Here is a 20,789-nt window from a genome sequence, read left to right as displayed (position 1 = left end):
AGGCGGTCTTCATGGCCCAAATCCCGAGAAAGCCGCAATGCGGCGCAGCCCACCAATGATTAAGGCTTGATGGCCTAATCAGGGGCACAATTCCCGAGTACCCTACAAATAGGGAGATTTCCTCCATTTGGAGCCACGTTTTTCCATTTATTACACATTTTTACTCTTTGATAGAGACATCCTGAGCTTGGAATCCGAGCAGATACCAACCTAAATTTCCTCACCTTTTTACTCCTATTCAAGTTACTAGCTTGATCGTCGGAGGTGGAGCTCCAACCACCCGGAGTCTCGGTTGTTTTGCAGGTACATCTCACGCCGGACCAGACTTTGTGACGTAACTCTCCCGAGGGACAAAAACACCCAAAACGCCGATGATGAACACCTTTCACCGCCATTATTGTTTGGGTTGAGTATATAATCTTTCGAGTGCTTAAATCCATGTTCTATCCAATACATTTCATAAAACAATCCATTTCCTAGGTCATTTCCCTAAACCATAACTTGTTATCCACTTTTTGTGTCCACGTCGCAAAATCGAGAGAAACTGATTTTATAGATATATAATTTTGATCCAAATATTATATGGTTGGATAGTTCTTGAAATACTCTTTCCAAACATATATCATAAGCCCAATTCCGAGTTATAACGAAAAAGATATGAGCAAAACATTAAACCTGGTCCAAAACCGACACTCTTCCACTAAAACGGCCATATCATAAAACAAAAATATTATTTTGACCTGATTTAAATTGTCTTGGAAATTAGACTTGATAAGATTTCCAATGATATATTATATGCCTTATTCCGAGTTACGGATCAAAAGTTATGATGATTTTAAAAACGGGTAAAAAACTGGAACTACAGCGCAAACAATATAACTGCCGCGTCGCGGGAGAGAGTGACGTGGCACAGGGCTTTGTACCGTGTCACGGCGGTCTGTACCGTGTTGCGGTACACATACCGTGACATGGTGCTTTTCCGCGCCATTTCCGCATGCTTATTCCACCAGTGACACGGTGTATTTTACCGAGCCGCGGTGGACTTTGCCATGTCGCGGTATTCTTTGCTGTGTCGCGGTACACGGGATTTTCTCGTGTCTTTTCTGCGTAAACCCTTCACGCGTTGTTACATCCCGTAGGTCAAATATGTCCCGCATCACACTAATTTCCCCCGTGACACGGTAGAATCTGTCGTGTCGCGGTAAAATCTACCGTGTACCGGTAACCTTTTTAGGGTTTTTATCCTCTTTTTAGGGTTCCGTATTTCCCGTGTTTTATCCGCGTTATGTTTTTCACGCGCAAACCCCCCGCATCACACAACAGTTCCCCGCGTCACATAAGTTTCCCCAGTGTCACGGTAGGTTTTATCGTGTCACGATAGGATTTTTAGGGTTTTTATCCATTTTTTTAGGGTTATGTGTGTTCCCTACTCATCTTCCCTATAAATACCCCCTCCTCTCTACAGTTTAGGGCACCAATAATCATTCTCTCTCACCTTACACCAAAAATCATTCTCTTCTCCCTCTTTAACCTAATTTCTAGCCTCCTTATTCTTCCATAATAATTCCCCTAAGCGCTCCAAGGAGTCCATACTTAACCCGAGGTTTCGTCCTTAAACCAAGGCGTGAAACGTACAAATAATTGAGGGTTTGGACCAAATCAACTCTACTTTTAATTTAATTTAATTTATTTTTCATTTGATTTATATTTTTTTATTGAAGTTACTAACAGTTTATTCATGATTGTAGCAATTTAAAGAAACGCGCAAAATGTGAGTAATTAGTTAATTCAATTACTCTTATTTTATTTTAATATTGCTAGTATCGTGATTAGGTCATTTTATATTTTATTTGACTAACAATTTATTGTTGAATTGCTTCCAATATTAATGATAATTCTATTATTATTATGATCACCATAATGCATGTTAAAGGGAATATGTAATTGAAAATCACGCCTAATAAGATAATTTGGACAACCGGCTTAGGTTCCTTTTTAATCTTGTTGTTAATTAAAGTGATCACGATTTTTTAGAATTCTGTGTTGCATTAATATTCAACCAAATTAGCTTAATAATAGTGTGGAGAAAATTGAATATTTTGTTTGTATGCCTTTGAGATCGCAGGAACCACTTTTCATTATAAGAATCGAGTAGAGGTCAATACGGGCGAATGTGACTCTATGACTCACTTCGTACCATCATCCCCGATCCTCCTTTCGTGGTTCCAAACCATATGGAGTTAGTAATCTCATGGATTATGAATGGGGTGTAACCTTCACGGGTCAATCGTTGTTGCCTTCATTGTCCCTTTATCGTGGTTGCCTTTTATGATCCGTGAACGGTTTACAAGTTCCTTAAAAACTTGTTGGCAGCTCCCTACTTTTCTTGTCCTTAATCGTATACGTCAATTCCCACTTCCTAAGAGTGTCAAGCATATTTACACATGCTTTAACGTAGTCGCACTTCGAGTGATGCCTACAGTTACCTTTCAACTTAGCTCTGAAAATCTGAAAAATGCTGTACGCGGTGACTGGATGTGCTCCTCAAATTCGCAGCAGATGGATGCAGAGTCTCTCTCTCTAGAAATTCTCTCTTTCTCTCCCTAAAAAGTCAAAAGTTTAATATGAGGAGAGAGAGGGGTAAAAATCTCTATTTATAGAGGGGTAAAACGGGGGCATCCCCGTCATACCCTATAAGGTGAACAGGTTTTACTGTTCACCACTCCCAAAACACCGCGTGTCACAAGCACCACGTGGTGTGGACCAATCAGAGAGGGCCACGTGTCAAGCCTTGGCAAGTCCATTTGGGCTAATTGCCATCTAACACGTGTAAGCCTCAAATACCTTCTCGAATTGCGGCCTTCAAGGCCCAATTCCCAAGAATGCCGCAAAACGGCGCAGCCCACCAAATCTAGGTCAAGTGACCTAAGAGAGGGCACGTTCCCCAACGACCTTATAAATAGGGAGATATCCCCCATTTTTGGGACATATTCAATTATTTATTGTACCTACCCTACATTCTTTTACATCAGGGAACACCTGATCTCGGAATCCGATAAGATCTCATTTCATTTTCGCACCTTCTCCTACTCACATTCAAATATTAACTTGATCGTCGGAGGCGAAACTCCAAACACCCGGAGTCTCCGTTGTTTTGCAAGTACAGACCGTGTGCAACTAGTCTTCGAGTTGTAACTCTCCCGAGGGACGAAAACACCTAAAACAGTTTTGATGTCTGGGTTTGGATGGTGGTGGGATGGTGGTGGCTGTGGTGTGGCGTAGGTGGTGTTGGTTTTTTTTTATAAGAAAAAGTTTTTCAAAATTGAAAACAATTTTTGTAATTGTAAATCAATAAAAAAAAAATGACGTGTAAATTAAACTAAAAAAATAACCTTTTCTACCGGTTACTGGTCACCCAGGACCATTGGAAGCGGATTGAGAATAAAGGTGGGATTATTTTAAAATATCCCAAAAGTGGGATTATTTTTCGCAGCCGACCCATAGATGGCATTATTCTCAACAATTTTTTCATGTTCTTATTCGTTGTTATAAGTATTTTTAATATATAACTTTTGTGAAAATATGTGTCATTTTTGTTAAAATAAGAGTCACCTTTGTAAAAGTATGAGTTACTTTTGAAAAAAATAAACAAAAACTGGTGAGACTATGAATAATTTTTTTGTGAAAATACGGGTTACTTTTGAATAAATATGGGTCACTACACTTTTGTGAAAAATAAGGGATACTTTTGAGAAGAAAAAAAAAACTAATATTATTGTCTACATGTGTGAAATGGTCGATGTACAGTAAATTATTGTAAATCGGGAGCATGTAAAAAATTTTTATCTCCAAAACTGATATGTCACAACTTATTTTGGAATGATATCTTATAAAGGCCGACTTATTTTTAGTAAAAAAAAAAAGTTGGCTTATTATTAACTAACCGTGTAAAAATTGGCTTATTCTTGATACTTTTTTAAACTTTATAGCTTAATCTGTTTATTTTCCTTTTCTAATCAATCTAATCTAATCTAATCATATATATATATATATATATATATATATATATATATATATATATATATATATATATATATATATATATATATATATATATATGGGAGTTTTTTCCCAAGTGTTTAGAGAGCCACGTAAGATTTAATTTTCTTAGCGCGCCATGTAGGATTATTAATTTTAGTTGTAGCCAATTAAATAAGAGATTATTGATTTCTTTTAGAATTAATTAATTCAAATGCCACGCAAGCAAAATTGGCGGATGATATTTTTAAGTTAAAATTAATTAAATATAAAATATTATCTTTTGATAGTAGGAATTTTGTCAAAATATTTAACAAATTTTTTGTACAAAAAAAAATTAAAATAAAAAAAAATCAAACAAGCCGTGCATTGCATAGGTTTGATCTAATTCTTCAAATAGCGGGATAAAAAAAAACGTGTTGTAAATAGAAAAGGACAAAGAAAGTATGCACTAACGAAGTACTCCATATTTTTTAGGAAAAATACACTTTAATAATCTCAACTATTAGGTCAGTTTTCCTCCAGCAGTCCCAAAAACCGGTTACCTGCTGAAAAGGTATACTTTTTTTTTTTTAAATGCCACGTGTCAACACATGTTTGGCTTAATTTAAAAAATAAATAAATAAATAAACAAAAGAAAAAAAAAAAAAAAAAAAAAAGAAATCGATCCCCATATTCAACCAACCCAGCCGACCGCCGCCAACCGCCGTCGTTCCCAACCACCCACAGCTGATCGGCACCGGCCGACCACCTCCCTAATCTAGCGAAAATGGCTGACCAGCTCTCCCTCCCCTCGAAACACACACCCCCAATCGACCCCAACCCCCTAAACTACTCTCCTCCCTTCCCTCCGCTTCGCCGGAAAATCGATTCAAACAAAAACACATAACACCACCCATGATTTAAGTAGGGGGCAGGTTTCGAGGGTTGTTGTAGCTTAGGTTGGTGGTTTTCGGGGTTGGTGTGAGCTAGGTTGGTGGTTTCGAAGGTCGGGGGTAGGTTAGATGGGTGGTAGAGGGTTTCACGGGCAAGGGTTTCGAGGGTGCTGCTGGTGCGATTTGGGTGGTTTGGCCGGATTCGGGGGTGCAGCTGGTCGTGGGAGACGTTTCCGGCTTGGGTGGCAGGAGAAAGGTGGTGTTTTAGGGTTGGGTGGCAGGAGCTGGAGGTGGTGGTTAGGGCTGGAGGTGGTGGTTGGGCGGCTGGAGGTGGAGGTGGTGGTTAGAGTTGGCTGCCATATTTTTTTTTCCTTTTTTTTAAATTTTTTTTTTTGGAACCGCTCACACACTGACACGTATCAAACAACCTACAATAATAGGTTGTTGACTTTTGTTGACCAATTAGGGACTGCTGGTGGAAAACTGACCTAATAGTTGGGATTATTGTAGAATAAACGTTAGTTGGGATTATTGTAGGTAAATCACCCATAGTTGGGATTATTAAAGTGTAGTTTTCCGATTTTTTATCGTCCACAACTACCCACCATATGACGACAACACCCTTACGGCCAAACCAATTACTAGTTGAATATTAAAACCCATAATAATTTGTTAATTTTCAGCAAGAATCATGGTGTAGATGGCTGAGCTGAAGACAAAACAATTATTGTCAAAATCTTAAAGAGGTAGGAAGAGAGGAAAAGGTGAAAATAGAAAGGGAAAAAAAAAAAAAGAAAAAATGGCAGGGAAGTTCTGTTGAATTACACAACTCTTCCATAAGTGACTTCAATATTCGACTAGATGATAGAAGTTACAAGTGCATATACAAGTATATACCCAGCATAGCTAGATCCACCAAGCTGAAAATGTTAACTTGGACTGCATCGAGCCTAATGCCAGACGCCCATCGAAATATCTATCATAAAATCCGGCTTATCATCTCAGTGAATACTGAATCTCCTCCAATGTTCTCCCCTTTGTCTCGGGGACCCAAAGGTAAACGAAGGCCACAGTGAAGGCACAGACAAACATATATATAGAGAATGTACCTAAAGTGGAACAACAAAGTAATTAGCGAAAACATATTTCATGGCATGACTTACTGCTTAGCTGGTCTAAATTTTAAACACAGCGAACTGAAAGGAGTCCTGCTATGAGAAAAAGAGCAGAAATGCACCTCCACTATTCCAAGACAACATTATGTTTGCAGTCATAGTGACAACCCATGCTATGAACCAATTGGCAAGCGTAGCAATACTTCCAGCTAGCCCTTTGATGTTAATTGGAAGGATCTGCAAGTTTCCGGCAAGTTAAAGTTTCCAGCAACCGATTTAATATACATGCAACAAAAGTCTTTTATGTACGAGTTCTGACGGAAAACATGAAGTTTATGGCACAAAAAGTGCCTAACAAAGCCAGAGTTGGCCCAGAGTAAGACATGTTTTTGCAAGCAATACAAGTAAAAGATTCCTTATCCTACTACCAGCATCCAAAAATTATGTTTGTCATGCAGCAGTGCTTTTCTCAACAAATAACTAGTGCTCTTGGTCAATATAGCACAAGATCTTATAAAAAATCATGCTCCCAGTTTTTGAAACTCAAAATGGCAAGAAAATTCAAGGTGAAACCTTTTTAAAGACCACCTCCCAACTAAAGGATCTTTAAAGTCCCAAAAATATCCTTATTACTTCCTCCGTTTTTTTAAGTTGATACCGTTTGACTTTTAAACTATTCACACAACACGCTTTGACTGCTTTTGTGGTTTACATACACGATAGAACATATTCATGTGGGATCTTGTTTGAATCGTTTCAATGTATATTTTTATTAATATCCAGTTTTATAATTTTACAATATTAATAATTAGAGATATTAATCGTTAAAAATATGCGTTGGCAAGCGTGATAATAGAAATGTGTCAACTAAAAAAACAACAGAGGAAGTATTAACTAAAATCTCTGTAATTAAACCTAGCAAACTTTCTATGTTCTCTATGTTTAATAGATGCACAAAGGTGATTTAATCAAACCTTCTATCATCACAACTCCAAATCCATCAGTTACATCTCTTCTGCTGCATTAAACCCTTTGTCCTATAACATCTTACTCTTTTAGACTCTGTGCACTATTCATATACTTTGACCATATATTTAAACTACATAATAAAAATTAATTTTTTTTCTACAAAAATATATAGTTGGATTACTCTGAATGCATATTTGCAAATATCAATAATTTCAATATTTTAGTAATTTTGCTCCTAGATAATCAAAGATATTGATTGTCAAAGTTATGTGAAATGTGTCCAAAAGATAAGGGTAAGGTATTAACGGACAGAGGGAGTATGTATTTCTCAATATTAATGCGGTGATTAAAAACCTAATTGTAATGAGGTTTCTATAATCTTAGCGACCAGTAGCACTCAGTAGTGGTTTGTTTTATAAGTACATATCATCCATGGTAGATAGTCGTAAAAACATTAAAATATGTATGGTAAGAAAGTAACAGTTGTGAGTCTTGTCATTGATGTTAGACACATTAAATTTTTCCATGCCATTAAATGGACTCTTAGATCTAAATATATCACAAAGGTAGTTTTTAAAATTTAGTAGACCTTGGACAACCCAACGTGCTACCAATGCCACATTCTAGTGGATAGGATAGGTTTACCACTTTACCTGGTTTTGGGTATATTTTGGGACGAATTGTTTGCTAGAGCTATTGCTATACCAAATCACAATTCACTTGATAAAAAAATTGCGAGGAAACTCTACTGCTCCGGGTTGCAAGTCATATATTTAACCACTACTGGTTTTTTGTTTTTTTTTTGTTGGTGAACTACTACTGTTTAACCACTGCTGTTTTAGTTTATGAAGTCAATAGAAGAAAGTAAGCAATGAAGTTGTAGTCTTCTCTTGGGTTTTAAATTACTTAATACATTTCTAACACCATTCATATTTAGGTAGTTCCTAAAGATGAAATTGGCATTGTGACTTGCTTTTGAAAGTAATTTCTGCATAAAAGTAGTTGCTAAATGCTAACAAAAGCTAAAGAGTTAGCAGTGAATTTGATTTAACAAACAGGATACTTTCTTCTTTAATACTTTCATAATTAATGTCATCGATTCTTTCTTTTGGTTGAGTTTCCATGCCTCAACAGCATGCTTACTATAACAATCCAGAATAATATTCCAAAATAACAAAGCATAGCGGACTTCATCATGGAATATTTTTTTTAAAAAAATAAATAAATAATACATGCAAAGAAAAAATGCAAATTATAGTTCAGAAAGAAATATATACCTCTGACATTATAATCCATGGAATGGCCCCGATTCCTAGTGAGAAACAAATAACCATAGCCTGGAAGAATGATTAGGTAAGGACCGCATGACAAATGTTCAAAAGGTGGCAAATTGCTACAATGGTGTACCAAGAGTAGACTTATCAACATACCACAACGCCTACAACTGAAATGATGGAGAATGCATTGTGCCATGAAGATTCAATTCCTACAATATCCTGAAATCAAACACAACATTCAGCAAAACCCTCTACGAAGCTAAAAATTATTTAGGAGTGAGCAGTGCTCAACAGGTACAAAGTTGCATTCATTATCACCTTTAAGAAAAAGGATGCTGCAACCACTAGAAGGCAAAGTGTCATCCCTGCAGAAGAAAGCTATTGCAACCACGAACAATGAGTAAAGAAACATAGTCAAATTTTCTTTTCTACCACTCACTAATGCAAAAACATTAATACTTTATTTACTTACAATTAGAAGAAACCTGCGTCCTGATTTATCCACAAGCCACGTAGTTACCACAGTTGCAATAACCTAATAGGATGAAAATACATGGAAACAAAACTTTTTAAAAATTGCTATTGAAGTTGATTAGTGAATTGTTTTTAACAGACACAGTAAACACACCTGAACAGCACCGAGGCCAACTGTTGCAGCATTGCTTGATGACACCCCTATTTAAAACAAATTTAAAACATGAAATTTTATAAGCTTATAAAAGCTATACCGAGTACTAAAATAAAGATAAAACATCTGGCTCCACCCCCCCCCCTCTCCCTCCCTCTCTCTCTCTCTCTCTCTCCCCCTCCCAACCTCCCTCCCTCCCTCTCTCTCTCTCTCTCTCTCTCCCCCTCCCAACCTCCCTCCCTCCCTCCCTCTCTCTCTCTCTCTCTCTCTCTCTCTCTCTCTCTCTCTCTCTCCTCCCAACCTCCCTCCCTCCCTCTCTCTCTCTCCCTCCCTCCCTCTCTCTCTCTCTCTCTCTCTCTCTCTCTCTCTCTCTCTCTCTCTCCCTCTCTCTCTCTCTCTCTCTCTCTCTCTCTCGGCATATGCTAAAAATATGAAATTCTATAAGCTTATAAAAGCTATACCGAGTACTTAAGTTAAGATAACACATCTGCCCTCCAAGTAAATACAGAAAGCTTGCAGACACCATATAAGCCAGAACTGAATCATGCTATTACAGTTTAGAGGCTTCTAGGATTGGACTCTCACTTTAGACATCCAATTGAGAAAATAACAAACATAGCAAAACAAATTTAAGCTTACCAGCCTCTTTGAATATGGTACTGGAATAGAACAGAACACCATTGATTCCACTCAGTTGCTGCAAGATAAGTAACCCATTTCCTACCTGCAGAGGAGGTAAGCATGTAAACTCTAAAGATTGACTATCTAATAATCGAAATCAAGGACAGCAGACATTAAGTATTACCATCAAAGGATACCAATATCTTCTTTGTCTTAGTTCTGCAAATCTTATGGTGGTTCTTTTGCTACTTGAAGCAACAGATCTCTAAAACACACAACACAGTCAACAGATAAAACAAAGCACTTTATAACCACTCCATAAGCATCAGAAAGGAGAAGGCATCTGACAATTGTTACCTTTATTTCATTGACCTCAAGAGATATATCATTGTCGAAGCCACGAAGAACTTGCAAGGAAACCTCAAAATCTTCCATCAAGCCCATTTTTGCCTGAAAGTGATATTAATAATAAATTTTAATACCATTAGTCAGAAGTACACCAATTAGGCAGAAGCAAGGAGCTTGAGATAACATACCAACCACCTAGGAGATTCCGGTATGAAGAATAAACCAGGGATCAATATAGTACATGGCAATATTCCTGGTAAATAGATGCACAACATTTCATCAGTTCAATAAATAGGAGTCACCCTCATGAAAAGGAGGCTCCATTAAGGCATTTTTGTAATTATTTTGACATGTGCATTGATTTGAGTAATGGTTGGTTCCATATATTATTTTGTGAGAAGTGTGAACAAATGTAAACTTGAGTTATTAGCACTGAGTGATAATAATTGAAAGACCCAATGATTAGCCCGGCTTTGTTACTCGGACTTTTCATCTCACCTCAAGTACCCGTGTCAAACCCTCGACACTCGGATATGGCTAGGACAATTAGACACTTCATTTTAGTTCAAAATCATGGACACTTTTCATAAAATAGTTGAGTCAGACACTAGGACATGTACATGTGTCGGACATGGGAAACCGAGTTCAAGTAACATAGATTAGGCAAGTGAGACCTAAAAAAAAGCTAGATTAATTTAGTTAGTTGAGTGAAGCCTTTCTAAGTAATCTAAAACCCTCTCAAGTTGAGAATTATGTAAAATAATGATAATTTACAAATCTAAAACCCTGTATAGTTGTCAATGAAATTATCTTATATGTGATTTAATTATTTTTATGATGAATGATTGAATGTCATTGGGTGCTATTAGAATGCACTTTCCAAAATCCAAACCACTTTTCTCAAAACACAGAGTTGAAATTTTATTGCAAAACAGCATTGACATAACGGAAAAACCTTGATTCAATTTAATGTTATAACCAACCATAGTGGCAAATACAAAGTCAGAAAGCACCACATATACACATGCAAAGAGATTAACCAAAGAATTACCTAACACAGCAAGTATTCTCCACGGAACAAAAAGCCCAAGCAAATAAGCCAGCATTATGCCTATTGTAACAGATAGCTATTGCCAAAGAACAAAATATGACAAAATCAAAACCAAAAAGTTTGCGGTTACAGGATCACTAAATAGCTACAACATCGAAGAGAAATATCAAACACCCACAAACCTGATTTACTGAGCCCAATGCTCCTCTCAAATTCTGAGGTGCTATTTCAGAAATGTACACAGGAACCTATACCCCAAAGTAGCTCATATATTAGGATTCATTTGATTTTCACATAATTCTCCAAAATCAACCACAGAAATTACCGTGTATGAAATTATTCCCACGCCAAATCCTGCCAACATCCTTCCCATATACAGAAATGAAGAATCCTAATTGCACAAGAAATTGAGCAGCTTAAAGCAGTGCAATACAAGACACCCAAAATCAAATTCGTGGTCACGTTAAAACTTCAATGCGCAATTAAACAACAGTAACAACAACTTACTTTGGCAAATGATATAGCAAGCCATCCAATTATGTTAGGAATAGCAGCAATCATCAAAGACTGTCATTACAAAAAAAAATATAAATCTTAATTATTACATAAAATGTGGTAATCATTCACAATGATGAAACAAAATCAATTGGTTTATTACCCCTTTTCTTCCAATATACTCCGAAATTTGACCACTTGCAATAGCACCAACCATAGCACCCACATTCGACAAAGAACCAAACCAAGAGTACTACACAAATATTGTTCATCCAACAAAAACAAAATCAACAACATTAAAATCACAAATAAATAATTTCAAATTAACCCCTTAATCAATGATCAATCAAATACCTCAGCAACAGAAAGACCAAGCTCTTCAGTAATTGCAGATTGAGTAGGAGATGAATAACCACACTAAAAAAAATAAATAAATAAATAAACAAACAAACAAACCAAAAGCAAAATTCAACAAAAACCCAACAAAATTCAGCAAAAACCCAACCAAATAAAACCCAAAAAAACCAAACAAAAAGTCAAAATTCTTACAGTAAAGCCAAATTGAATAGGACCAAGAGCAACAATAAGAACACAAGCAAGAACAGAAATTGAACTCTCTCTAATAACTTGAGAAGAACCCATTAAACTGGATTGTCTAGAACCCATTCGATACCAACTTCCAGTATGAAGAAAGGGTTTTCGAAGATCATTTCCAGCTCCTCCTAAACCTGCTTCAGAATCAGAACTCATTGTTGCTTTTTCTGCAAAAATGGCAGCAGAAAAAAGCGTCAGCAATGAATTCTGAGCAATATAAAGTCGTGTGTGTTTTCTAACACAGCTAATAATGCAGCTGTAATGTTGTTAGTTGGGTGATGATTGTTTTGTTTAATATGGGATTTTGTTTTGGTTTGGTCAAGACAATGAGGTTGAGGGTGAGCACTTCGTCGTATATCTTAATTCTGAATTTTATTCTGATATGGTGGATTTCTTATCGTTTATTGATTACCATTTTTTCGTGTTGTTGTGAATAACGTGGTTATCCATTCTACTCTAATGATTGATGATTGATGATTGATGATTGATTGAGTAGGCTATTTGCCTTAAAATTAAAACTGTGGGGTTATAGTGTTATATAAACAAAGGTAAATTCAAGTTGATCTTTGAGATAAATGATGTGAATAAATCTCCTCTCACAATTTATTCATTTTCTTTTATTTTTTAAATTGATAAAAGTAAAATAATAATTTGTCACAGATTTCAACACATAAAGTTGTGAGATGAGATAAATTAAATTGTTAATCTCTGAAATCAATTGGGGCTCCCTCTATAAACAAAATGAGGAAAGTGGAAAATCATGGGATTTAAAAAATGCATGTAGTTGATTATAAAAAGTGTAAATGAGGGTGTTAATGCCAAAAATCGTCAAGGGACGACGTTAGGCTGGGACGTCGACGACTAGACAGATTGAGCTAATAATAATCAAATGTGAGGAACACAACGATATTTTGTTGACGCAGAAAACCCAATGTGATGGGAAAAACTGTGGGTGGGAGAAGTCCACCGATTACACTAAGAATGGTTGAATGTTACAATGTAATTTTGTGGCTTAGAGACTGCTAAGTAATGAACTGTGTGTTTTCTAGGTTACAAGAGTATCTATTTATAAGCAATTACTATCCTAAGATCCATAGTTATCCGTTGAAGCTCAATGATTATCCTCCGTTATTCTAGGAAGTCGATTAATTGACTCGTTCATGCTGACTTAAACAATGGCTCTTTTTTAATGATCAAATCAACGACTGTGCATTCTTAGTCAAACGGACCCCTAGATTATAGGGACGTCAGTTGTTACCTTTGAATTATGCTACTGATTGACACATGAGTTCCAAGACGCGTCACGAAAATTTCGCACTAACAATTTGCCCCGGATTGTTGCTTTGGATTCCTCGAGATTCGAAGAAATAATCTTACAATGCCAACATAGCGCACTAACCTTGAATTTTCTGACTGTTACTCTAGCTTGTCCAGATTTTTCAACTTCCATGTCGTTGCACGTTTTCCCACTTCCTTTGATGAGATAACTGCCAACTACTCGTTATAAATGCTAATTAATTGAGAAGTTTATTTTCCCAATTTGCTTCTGAACTTTTTCAAAAAATTTCAAATACTCTAAATCGAAGGATTCCGGTTGAGCTCTTTGAATTTTTCCGGTGCGATCTTCTCTTCCGTGTTCAGGTAATTTCTTTGACTTTAACTTTTAATTTCTTCAATTTTTGCTTCAAAATGAAGGGGGGTAGTTCTAGATCTAGGTTTTCACTTAGAATTTTGGAGAAATCTAGGGATTTACCTGTTGATATTATGGCGATGAACGAGAACCCTGCAAGTATAATCACTGAGGAGGAACTTCCGTCCTTTTCTTGCATGGCGGGCTTCCCCAAGAGTGCTCTGATGATAGTCCCTTCTAATGACCAACGTCCTGAAGATTTCCCTGAAGGTCACGTTGTCTTCTATGAGTATCCCTTTAAGTTGGGGTTCAATTTCCAGTTTAACGCTCTGACCCGCTCTTTCATGGAAGTGCTTGATCTAAGCCCAGGGCAAGTGATGCCTCCAGTCTGGAGAGTTGCGCAAGTAATTGCGAAGGTTATTGAAGGTTGGGAAGATCCGTTCGATCTTTCCGATTTGGCTCATGTGTACAAGATCCATGTCGAGGCTTCTAACAAGTGTACCCTCCATGTGCGACGTGGTCGTTCTCCTTTGGTTGGGAAAGTGAACGCTAATGATCGTGGATGGAAGACGCGTTATGTATTCGTTGACAAGGAAACTCTTGGGGAGGACGATCAATGGATAAGGACTGGATGGCGCGGCGGAGGTATATTTTGTTTTGTCTCCGTCGTTTACTAATGTTTGTTGTTGACACCTTTTCTTATATGCTTCGTTTTGCAGTGATTGACGTGAACACTGTTGTTGCTGGGGACAAGAGTGACGGCAAAGTGAGAGCTTTTTTTGAAGTTTCCTTTGAAGGACAGAACATTTCCTAGTACTGGCGCTGAGACTTCAGAACGATCCGACTCGGATTCAGAGGAAGACGTGAGATTTCTTGACGAGACTACAACTATGGTTTCAGGTAGCGTCTTACTTCGTGAGACTTCTTTGAAGGATCCCGTGCACTTTTTCTAATATTTGGCTTTCCTGTTGTTAAACGCCGCTCACTCTTCTAAGAGCAAAGTATTCTCTATTTCTCATAATGAGATGTTGGAAAGGGCTATGAAAAAGAAAAGGAAGTTGACGCCTTCTGCCGACGTCATTTTAGACACCAAGCCTATTGACTTCAAAGTTCCTGATCAGAAACCTGAGAAAAAACCGGCTGAGAAAAAACATGTGGTCAAGAAATCTGTGGATAAGAAGATCTCCACTGTTCGCTCAAGCTCTGCTGCCAAAGAGAAACAAGTTAAAGAGGAAGAATATGAGGTCAGGATTCCTGCCAGCTTCTTGTCTGGGGAACCTAATGCTGCGTCGTTGTGGCCTACCACAGAGAAGTTGTTCTTCCCTGGTTCTGCGAAGCGTCTGAGTTAGTTTTCTGCTCCTGAGATAGTGAGTGAGGCTATTAACCTGCAATTGAATGTAAGAACGCCGTTCTTTTCTTTTTGTCGTTTCTTGATGTATAACTTCTGACAATTTCTGACGTCATCTTATTTTTACATTCTTTTCAGGATATGCTGGCCATCAGAGGCCATTTTATCTCTAGCGAAAAAGAGATGCGTAGTGTTAAAGCAGCGCTTACCACTGAGACTCGTGCTAGCAACGAGGAATTAGCCAAAGCTAAACGCTCGCTGGAGGCTGCGAAGAAAGTTCTGGGAGAGAAAAACCAAGAGGTCACCAAATTAAAAGATGATGTCAAGGAATTAAATCAAAAAGTAGCTGACCTGACCAAGAGCACAACTAATTTGGAGAAGGAGCTAATTGAAGTCCAGGAGGATGCTAAGGACTTCAAGTGTCTGGACCAGCTGACCGGTCCTGCCAAGGTGCTGAGGCGTTTCTTGGCTGGTCGTCTGACGAAGGAAGACGTTCAGAAGGAGGTGGACATCTTTCTCGCGCAACTGGGTACTGAAGCTGATCTTGCGTCTGAGACGGAGAAAGATGCTGAGGATTCCAAGTCTACAACTGAGTCTATGCCAACCGTTGTGGACACGTCTGATGTCTTAACTGAAGCTCCAGTTTGCACCACTGGGCCAGATCAAGGTGTTAAGGAGGCTGCTCATGACGCTTGACTGTTGGTGTCTTTCTCTTTTGATATTATGCTTGACTTGTGTTTTTTGAACTAGCAAACTTTCGGTATTTTGTGTCTTGGACGCCTTTTTTGGCGCTTCGTATTCTTAACAATTTGCTTTTGTTTTTCTTCCTGCAATATTTTATTGACATGCATTCTAGAAAAATATTTACGCTTTTACTTTTATGATATTGTCGTGAACCAGATGTGTTTACATCTTGGTAGAAATTGCAAGAGGAGGTGTAAAAGAAAATTTTCTTTCCAATCATAGGAGGATGTTTTAAATGATTACAACAATTTTTGCTAAGGACTTGATGACGTTAAATCCACTTATACATTTGGCGTCAAGGCCACTGGTGTCTAAGGCCGAATCTGGCGTCAAGGCCACTGGCGTCTAAGGCCGAATATGACGTCAAGGCCACTGGCATCTAAGGCCGAATCTAGCATCAAGGCCACTAGCGTCTAAGGTCGAATCTGGCATCAAGGCCATTGGCGTCTAAGGCCGAATCTGGCGTTATGTTTGCCCCCAATGTTTGATGGTGATGCCGATACCCTGGGGTTCTTATGCGTTCAACGTCGAATGTTCTATGTGCTCTAGCGTCTATCTTGAGGTGTTCTACAAAACAGACGTTAGACTTGGCCGTTGGCGTTTTTGCCAACGGCCCTCTGATGCCAAAGTCAGTACTCGTAATGAAAGAAAACATGGTGATTTAATTTAAGAACTAAAAGGGAATTGAAATTTTAGAGATAATATTGAATTTCAAATATGATAACTTTTTAAGTATGTAGCATTCCAACTACGTGGAACAATTTTACCTTCCTTAGACACGAGCCAATACGCTCCCTTACATGCGACGTCAACGATATGGTAGGGACCTTCCCACGTTGGACCGAGCTTGCCGTCTGTGGGATTTTTGGTGTTTTGGAAGACTCTCCTTAACACCCAGTCGCCGATTCTGAACACTTTTGCCTTGACTTTTTTATTGAAGCATCTTGCTACTACCTGTTGTTGTGCTGCCATTCTTATGAATGCTGCTTCTCGTAGCTCTTCACTAGAATCCAAGTTGGTGACCATCTCTTCATCCTTTTGCTCTGACGTCATGAGGCCATATCTTGCTGTTGGAATACGGACTTCTGACGGGAGTACTGACTCGCACCCATATACCAAGGAGAAGGGTGTTTGCCTTGTTGAAGTCCTTGGGATTGTTCTATTTGCCCATAAAATAGAGGGAAACTCTTCTGCCCACTTTCCTTTAGCTTCCTTTAGCCTTTTCTTTAACTATGCAATGATGGTTTTGTTACTTGATTTCGCCTGTCCATTAGCTTGCGGATATCTGGGAGTGGACGTGCATAGCTTGATACTCCATCTTTTGCAAAATCTTCTCGTCTTGTCACTAATGAATTGCGATCCATTCGCAAACAATTTCTGATGGGATGTCAAACCTGCATATAATGTTGCGCCATATAAAAGATATAACTTCTTTGTTGCGTACCTGAGTGAATGAATCGGCCTCAATCCATTTTAAAAATTAATCCGTCATGGCTAGCATGAAGACTTTTTTCCCTGGAGCTTGAGGTAGCTTGCCCACGATGTCCATTCCCCATTTCATGAACGACCAGGGACACAGCGTGGGGTGTAATTCTTCCGGGGGTTGATGTGACACTCCTGCATGACGTTGGCAGCTATCGCATTTTGCAACGTATTTTTCTGCGTCTTTTCTCAGGGTTGGCCAAAAATAGCCTATCCTGAGCAGCTTGGTTGCTAATCCTCTTGCTCTGGCGTGGCTTCCGCATTCACCATCATGGTGCTCTCGCAATGCTTCCCACTGTTCGTCGCCCACTACACATCTTTGGAGGAGACCTGTTGAAGACACTTTAAACAATACGTTATGTAAAATGGTGTATCGGGACGCTTTGTACCTTATTTTCCTTGCTTCAAGGGGATTGTCAGGGAGGACGTCGTCTCTTAAATATTTTAGGATAGGCGTCGTCCAATTGTCTTCGGCTGTTATCTCCATGATGTCTAGTGTTGATGCAGTGTCAATTGATGGTGTCGTTAAGTGGACGAGGGGTATACTGGAGAAGGGTGACAATCTAAGGGCCGACCCTAGGTTAGTTAAGGCGTCAGCCTGGGTATTTTTGTCTCTAGGGTTTTGTTTGATAGTGAATGGATTGAATGTCTTTGCTAAGGTTTTTGCTGTTTCGAGGTATGCCATCATCTTGGAATCTTTTGTGGCGAATTCTCCGTTTAATTGACTGGCGATTAGTAACGAATTTCTGAAGACGTTGAGCCCTGTAGCTTGCAAGTCTTGCGCTATCTTCATCCCTGTTATTAAGGCTTCGTATTCTGCTTCGTTATTCGTTGCCTTGAAGTCACAGCTGATGGATTGCACTATTAACTCCCCCTGTGGCGACTTTAGCACGACTCCTAGTCCTGCTCCTCGCTAGTTAGACGATCCGTCGCAGAACATAGTCCAAATGGATTGCCTGTTAACGTTGTTGATTTCTTCCAATTCCTTGCATGATGACGTCTCGAGTTCCGGGCTGAAGTCTGCCACAAAATCGGCAAGTGCCTTGGATTTGATAACAGGTCTGGGTTGGTAGGTGATGTTGTATGTGCTGAGGTATATGCTCCATTTTTCGAGTCTACCTGTTAATTCCGGCCTACACAACACAGACTTAATTGGAAAGTTAGTCCTCACCACCACTGGGTGAGCTTCAAAATAATGACACAATTTTTTGACGGCTGTATTTAAAGCAAGTATGAGTTTTTCAAGAGAAGAATACCTGGTCTCTGCGTCGAGCAGAGACTTACTTATGTAATAAATGGGCAACTGTTGCCCTTGGTCTTCTCTTGCAAGGACGGCACTAACGGCTACCGTGCTGACGGCTAGGTACAATTCCAACGTCTCGTTCAGTTTTGGCTTTGATAGCAACGGAGGAGTCATCATGTAGGACTTTAAGTCTTGCAAAGCCTTTTCATGCTGCTCAGTCCATTCAAACCCTTTATTTTTTCTAAGGACGTCGTAAAACAAGTGGCATTTGTCTGAAGATTTGGAAATGAAGCGGCTCAGCGCGGTGACGCGTCTTGTTAATTTTTATGTTTCTTTGACATTCCTCGGAGATTGAATGTTGATTATTGCTTTTGATTTGGTCAGGGCTTGCTTCGATTCCTCGTTGCGTCACTATGTACCCTAAAAATTTTCCTGCGGACACTCCAAAGGAACATTTAGTAGGGTTGAGTTTCATACCGTATTGACACAGGACGTCGAAGGACTGTCTAAGGTGGGAGATGTGTCTAACGCCTTTTTGGATTTGATGTATACTTCCATTGTGTCCCCTAGTTGGTCCTTGAACATCTTGTTCACGAGTCTTTGGTATGTTGCACCTGCAATTTTTGGTCCAAAGGGCATAACTTTATAACAATATATACCTTTATCCGTCATGAACGTCGTCTTTTCCTGATCTTTCGGATGCATCAGTATTTGGTTATATCCAGAGTAGGAATCCATGAACGTAAGCAGCTCATGTCCTGCTGTGGCGTTGACCATCGCATCGATGTGAGGCAAAGAGAAAGGGTCTTTGGGACATGCTTTGTTGAGATCGGTGAAGTCGATGCATACCCTCCACTTGCCCTTTTTCTTGCTCACCACGACGACGTTTGCTAACCAGTCAGGGTATTTCACTTCCCTTATTTTCCCTTTTCAATTAACTTCTGCACCTCTTCGTTGATAATCCGGTTTCTTTCTGGTGCAAACTTCATGCGCTTCTGCTTTACTGGACGATGGTTTGGATCGACGTTTAATTTGTGCGAAATGACTTCGAGGCTTATACCTGTCATATCTTCATGCGTCCAAGCAAAACAATCTACATTAGCTTTAAGAAATGAAATGAGATCTTCTCTCATACCTGGATCCAAGGAAGCTCCAATTCTAACGGTTTGCTCGGGTTTGCTAGGATCCAACGCTATTTCGTCGATGGATTGATCATCTGGTTCGTCTTACGCTGGTCCATGCTGTAATTGCTACGCCGTCCTCTTGCTTGGTTTTAATGTAGAGCTGTAGCAAATTATGGCTTCTTTGGGCTTTCTTTTGATCTCTTGGACTCCCCACCTCGTAGGGAACTTTAAACTCTGATGATAGGTTGATGGGACAGCTCTCATCTTGTGAATCCAAGGGCATCCTATGATGGCGTTGTACGCTGACGGACAATCCACTACGTTGAACTTGGTTTGAAGGTTGATTCCTCCTGCAAAAGTAGGCAAGACAATTTCTCCACTAGTATTAAGTGCCTCACCACTGAAACCTACCAGTACTGTGGATCTTTTGATCACGTCTCTTGCATCTATGCCCATGTCTTCTAGCGTATCTTTGAAGAGGAAATTTGCTGAGCTTCCTCCATCCATTAGGACCCTTTTGATCAAGCAGTTGCCTATAGTTAAAGAAATGACCATCCCATCATGATGCTCTTTGCGGCGCTCTCCGAGGTCACAGTCGTCAAAGGAGATTGTCATGGCTTCCAAGGCTTTGTCTTGGTTTGATCTGACGTCTTCTGGAATGGAGTCTTCTGACACGTCTCTCCTGGCCGCTTTTTTGGCTGCAGAATACGTTAGTCCACATTTATCTGATCCTCTAGAGAATACGTGAATTACCTTGGTAACGGTCGGCCCCTTTGGGGGTTGCTGGTCGGTTGCTTCCTTTTTGGTCTATTTGCCCTTTCCCAGCAGCTCCTTCAGGTAGCCTTTCTTCAACAGATACGCCACCTTGCGCCTTAAACCATTACATTCTTCGGTCTTGTGACCATGATCGCTGTGGTAATCAACCACTTGGACTTGTCCTTTTCTTCATCATGCTTGTCACTCTTCATGGGCCATCTGGCTGCGGACCCCGATGAATGAAGGGCATTCACCACTCCCCCAATGTCGACACAGAAGCCATACTCTTCTACGTCGGGATATGATTCGACGTCTGACCTGTCATCCGCATCTAATGGCATAGGGTTAGCATCATTAATATTATCGACATTGTTTACCTGACTAGGCCTGTCGTAGGGCTTTCGATGCCAACTTTTCTTGGGGTTAGAAGGTCGTCTGTCGACTTTGTCGC

At 39.2% G+C, this 20,789-nt stretch overlaps 2 protein-coding genes across 2 annotated transcripts; both read right to left on the bottom strand.

Annotated features, from left to right (window-relative positions):
- Window positions 1–5,678: 5,678 nt before the first annotated feature.
- Window positions 5,679–12,467, bottom strand: LOC145639006 (sugar transporter ERD6-like 6). Its single transcript, XM_081690106.1, has 18 exons — window positions 11,967–12,467; window positions 11,772–11,834; window positions 11,581–11,670; window positions 11,430–11,489; window positions 11,248–11,313; window positions 11,105–11,170; window positions 10,923–10,998; window positions 10,060–10,124; window positions 9,881–9,973; window positions 9,708–9,788; window positions 9,542–9,626; window positions 8,903–8,949; window positions 8,747–8,809; window positions 8,593–8,652; window positions 8,428–8,493; window positions 8,275–8,334; window positions 6,151–6,265; window positions 5,679–6,022 (listed from the first exon to the last, which is right to left on the bottom strand). The coding sequence occupies exons 1-18, from the start codon at window positions 12,165–12,167 to the stop codon at window positions 5,910–5,912; spliced, it is 1,470 nt and encodes a 489-aa protein (XP_081546232.1). The 5' UTR covers window positions 12,168–12,467; the 3' UTR covers window positions 5,679–5,909.
- A 7,241-nt stretch (window positions 12,468–19,708) lies between these two features.
- On the bottom strand, window positions 19,709–20,197 carry LOC145640188 (uncharacterized). The gene has a single exon (XM_081691491.1). It carries the CDS (start codon window positions 20,195–20,197, stop codon window positions 19,709–19,711), a length of 489 nt encoding a protein of 162 aa, XP_081547617.1.
- Window positions 20,198–20,789: the final 592 nt, after the last annotated feature.

The sequence above is a fragment of the Chenopodium album genome, chromosome 7 (assembly GCF_948465745.1).
Source record: "Chenopodium album chromosome 7, dcCheAlbu1.1, whole genome shotgun sequence".
NCBI lineage: Eukaryota > Viridiplantae > Streptophyta > Magnoliopsida > Caryophyllales > Amaranthaceae > Chenopodium > Chenopodium album.
The sequence above is the reverse complement of the archived record's forward strand: the minus strand, read 5'-3'. Positions and strand labels throughout refer to the sequence as shown.

What these genes read in the sequence shown, in the direction of transcription:
- LOC145639006 (XM_081690106.1), bottom strand. Translation starts at nt 12,167, where the DNA reads ATGAGTTCTGATTCTGAAGCAGGTTTAGGAGGAGCTGGAAATGATCTT. An exon ending in CGGAATCTCCTAGGTGGTTG is followed by an intron (nt 9,974 to 10,059) that starts GTATGTTATCTC and finishes TATCACTTTCAG; the next exon opens with GCAAAAATGGGCTTGATGGA. An exon ending in CATGGATTATAATGTCAGAG is followed by an intron (nt 6,266 to 8,274) that starts GTATATATTTCT and finishes GGAAACTTGCAG; the next exon opens with ATCCTTCCAATTAACATCAA.
- LOC145640188 (XM_081691491.1), bottom strand. Translation starts at nt 20,197, where the DNA reads ATGACAATCTCCTTTGACGACTGTGACCTCGGAGAGCGCCGCAAAGAG.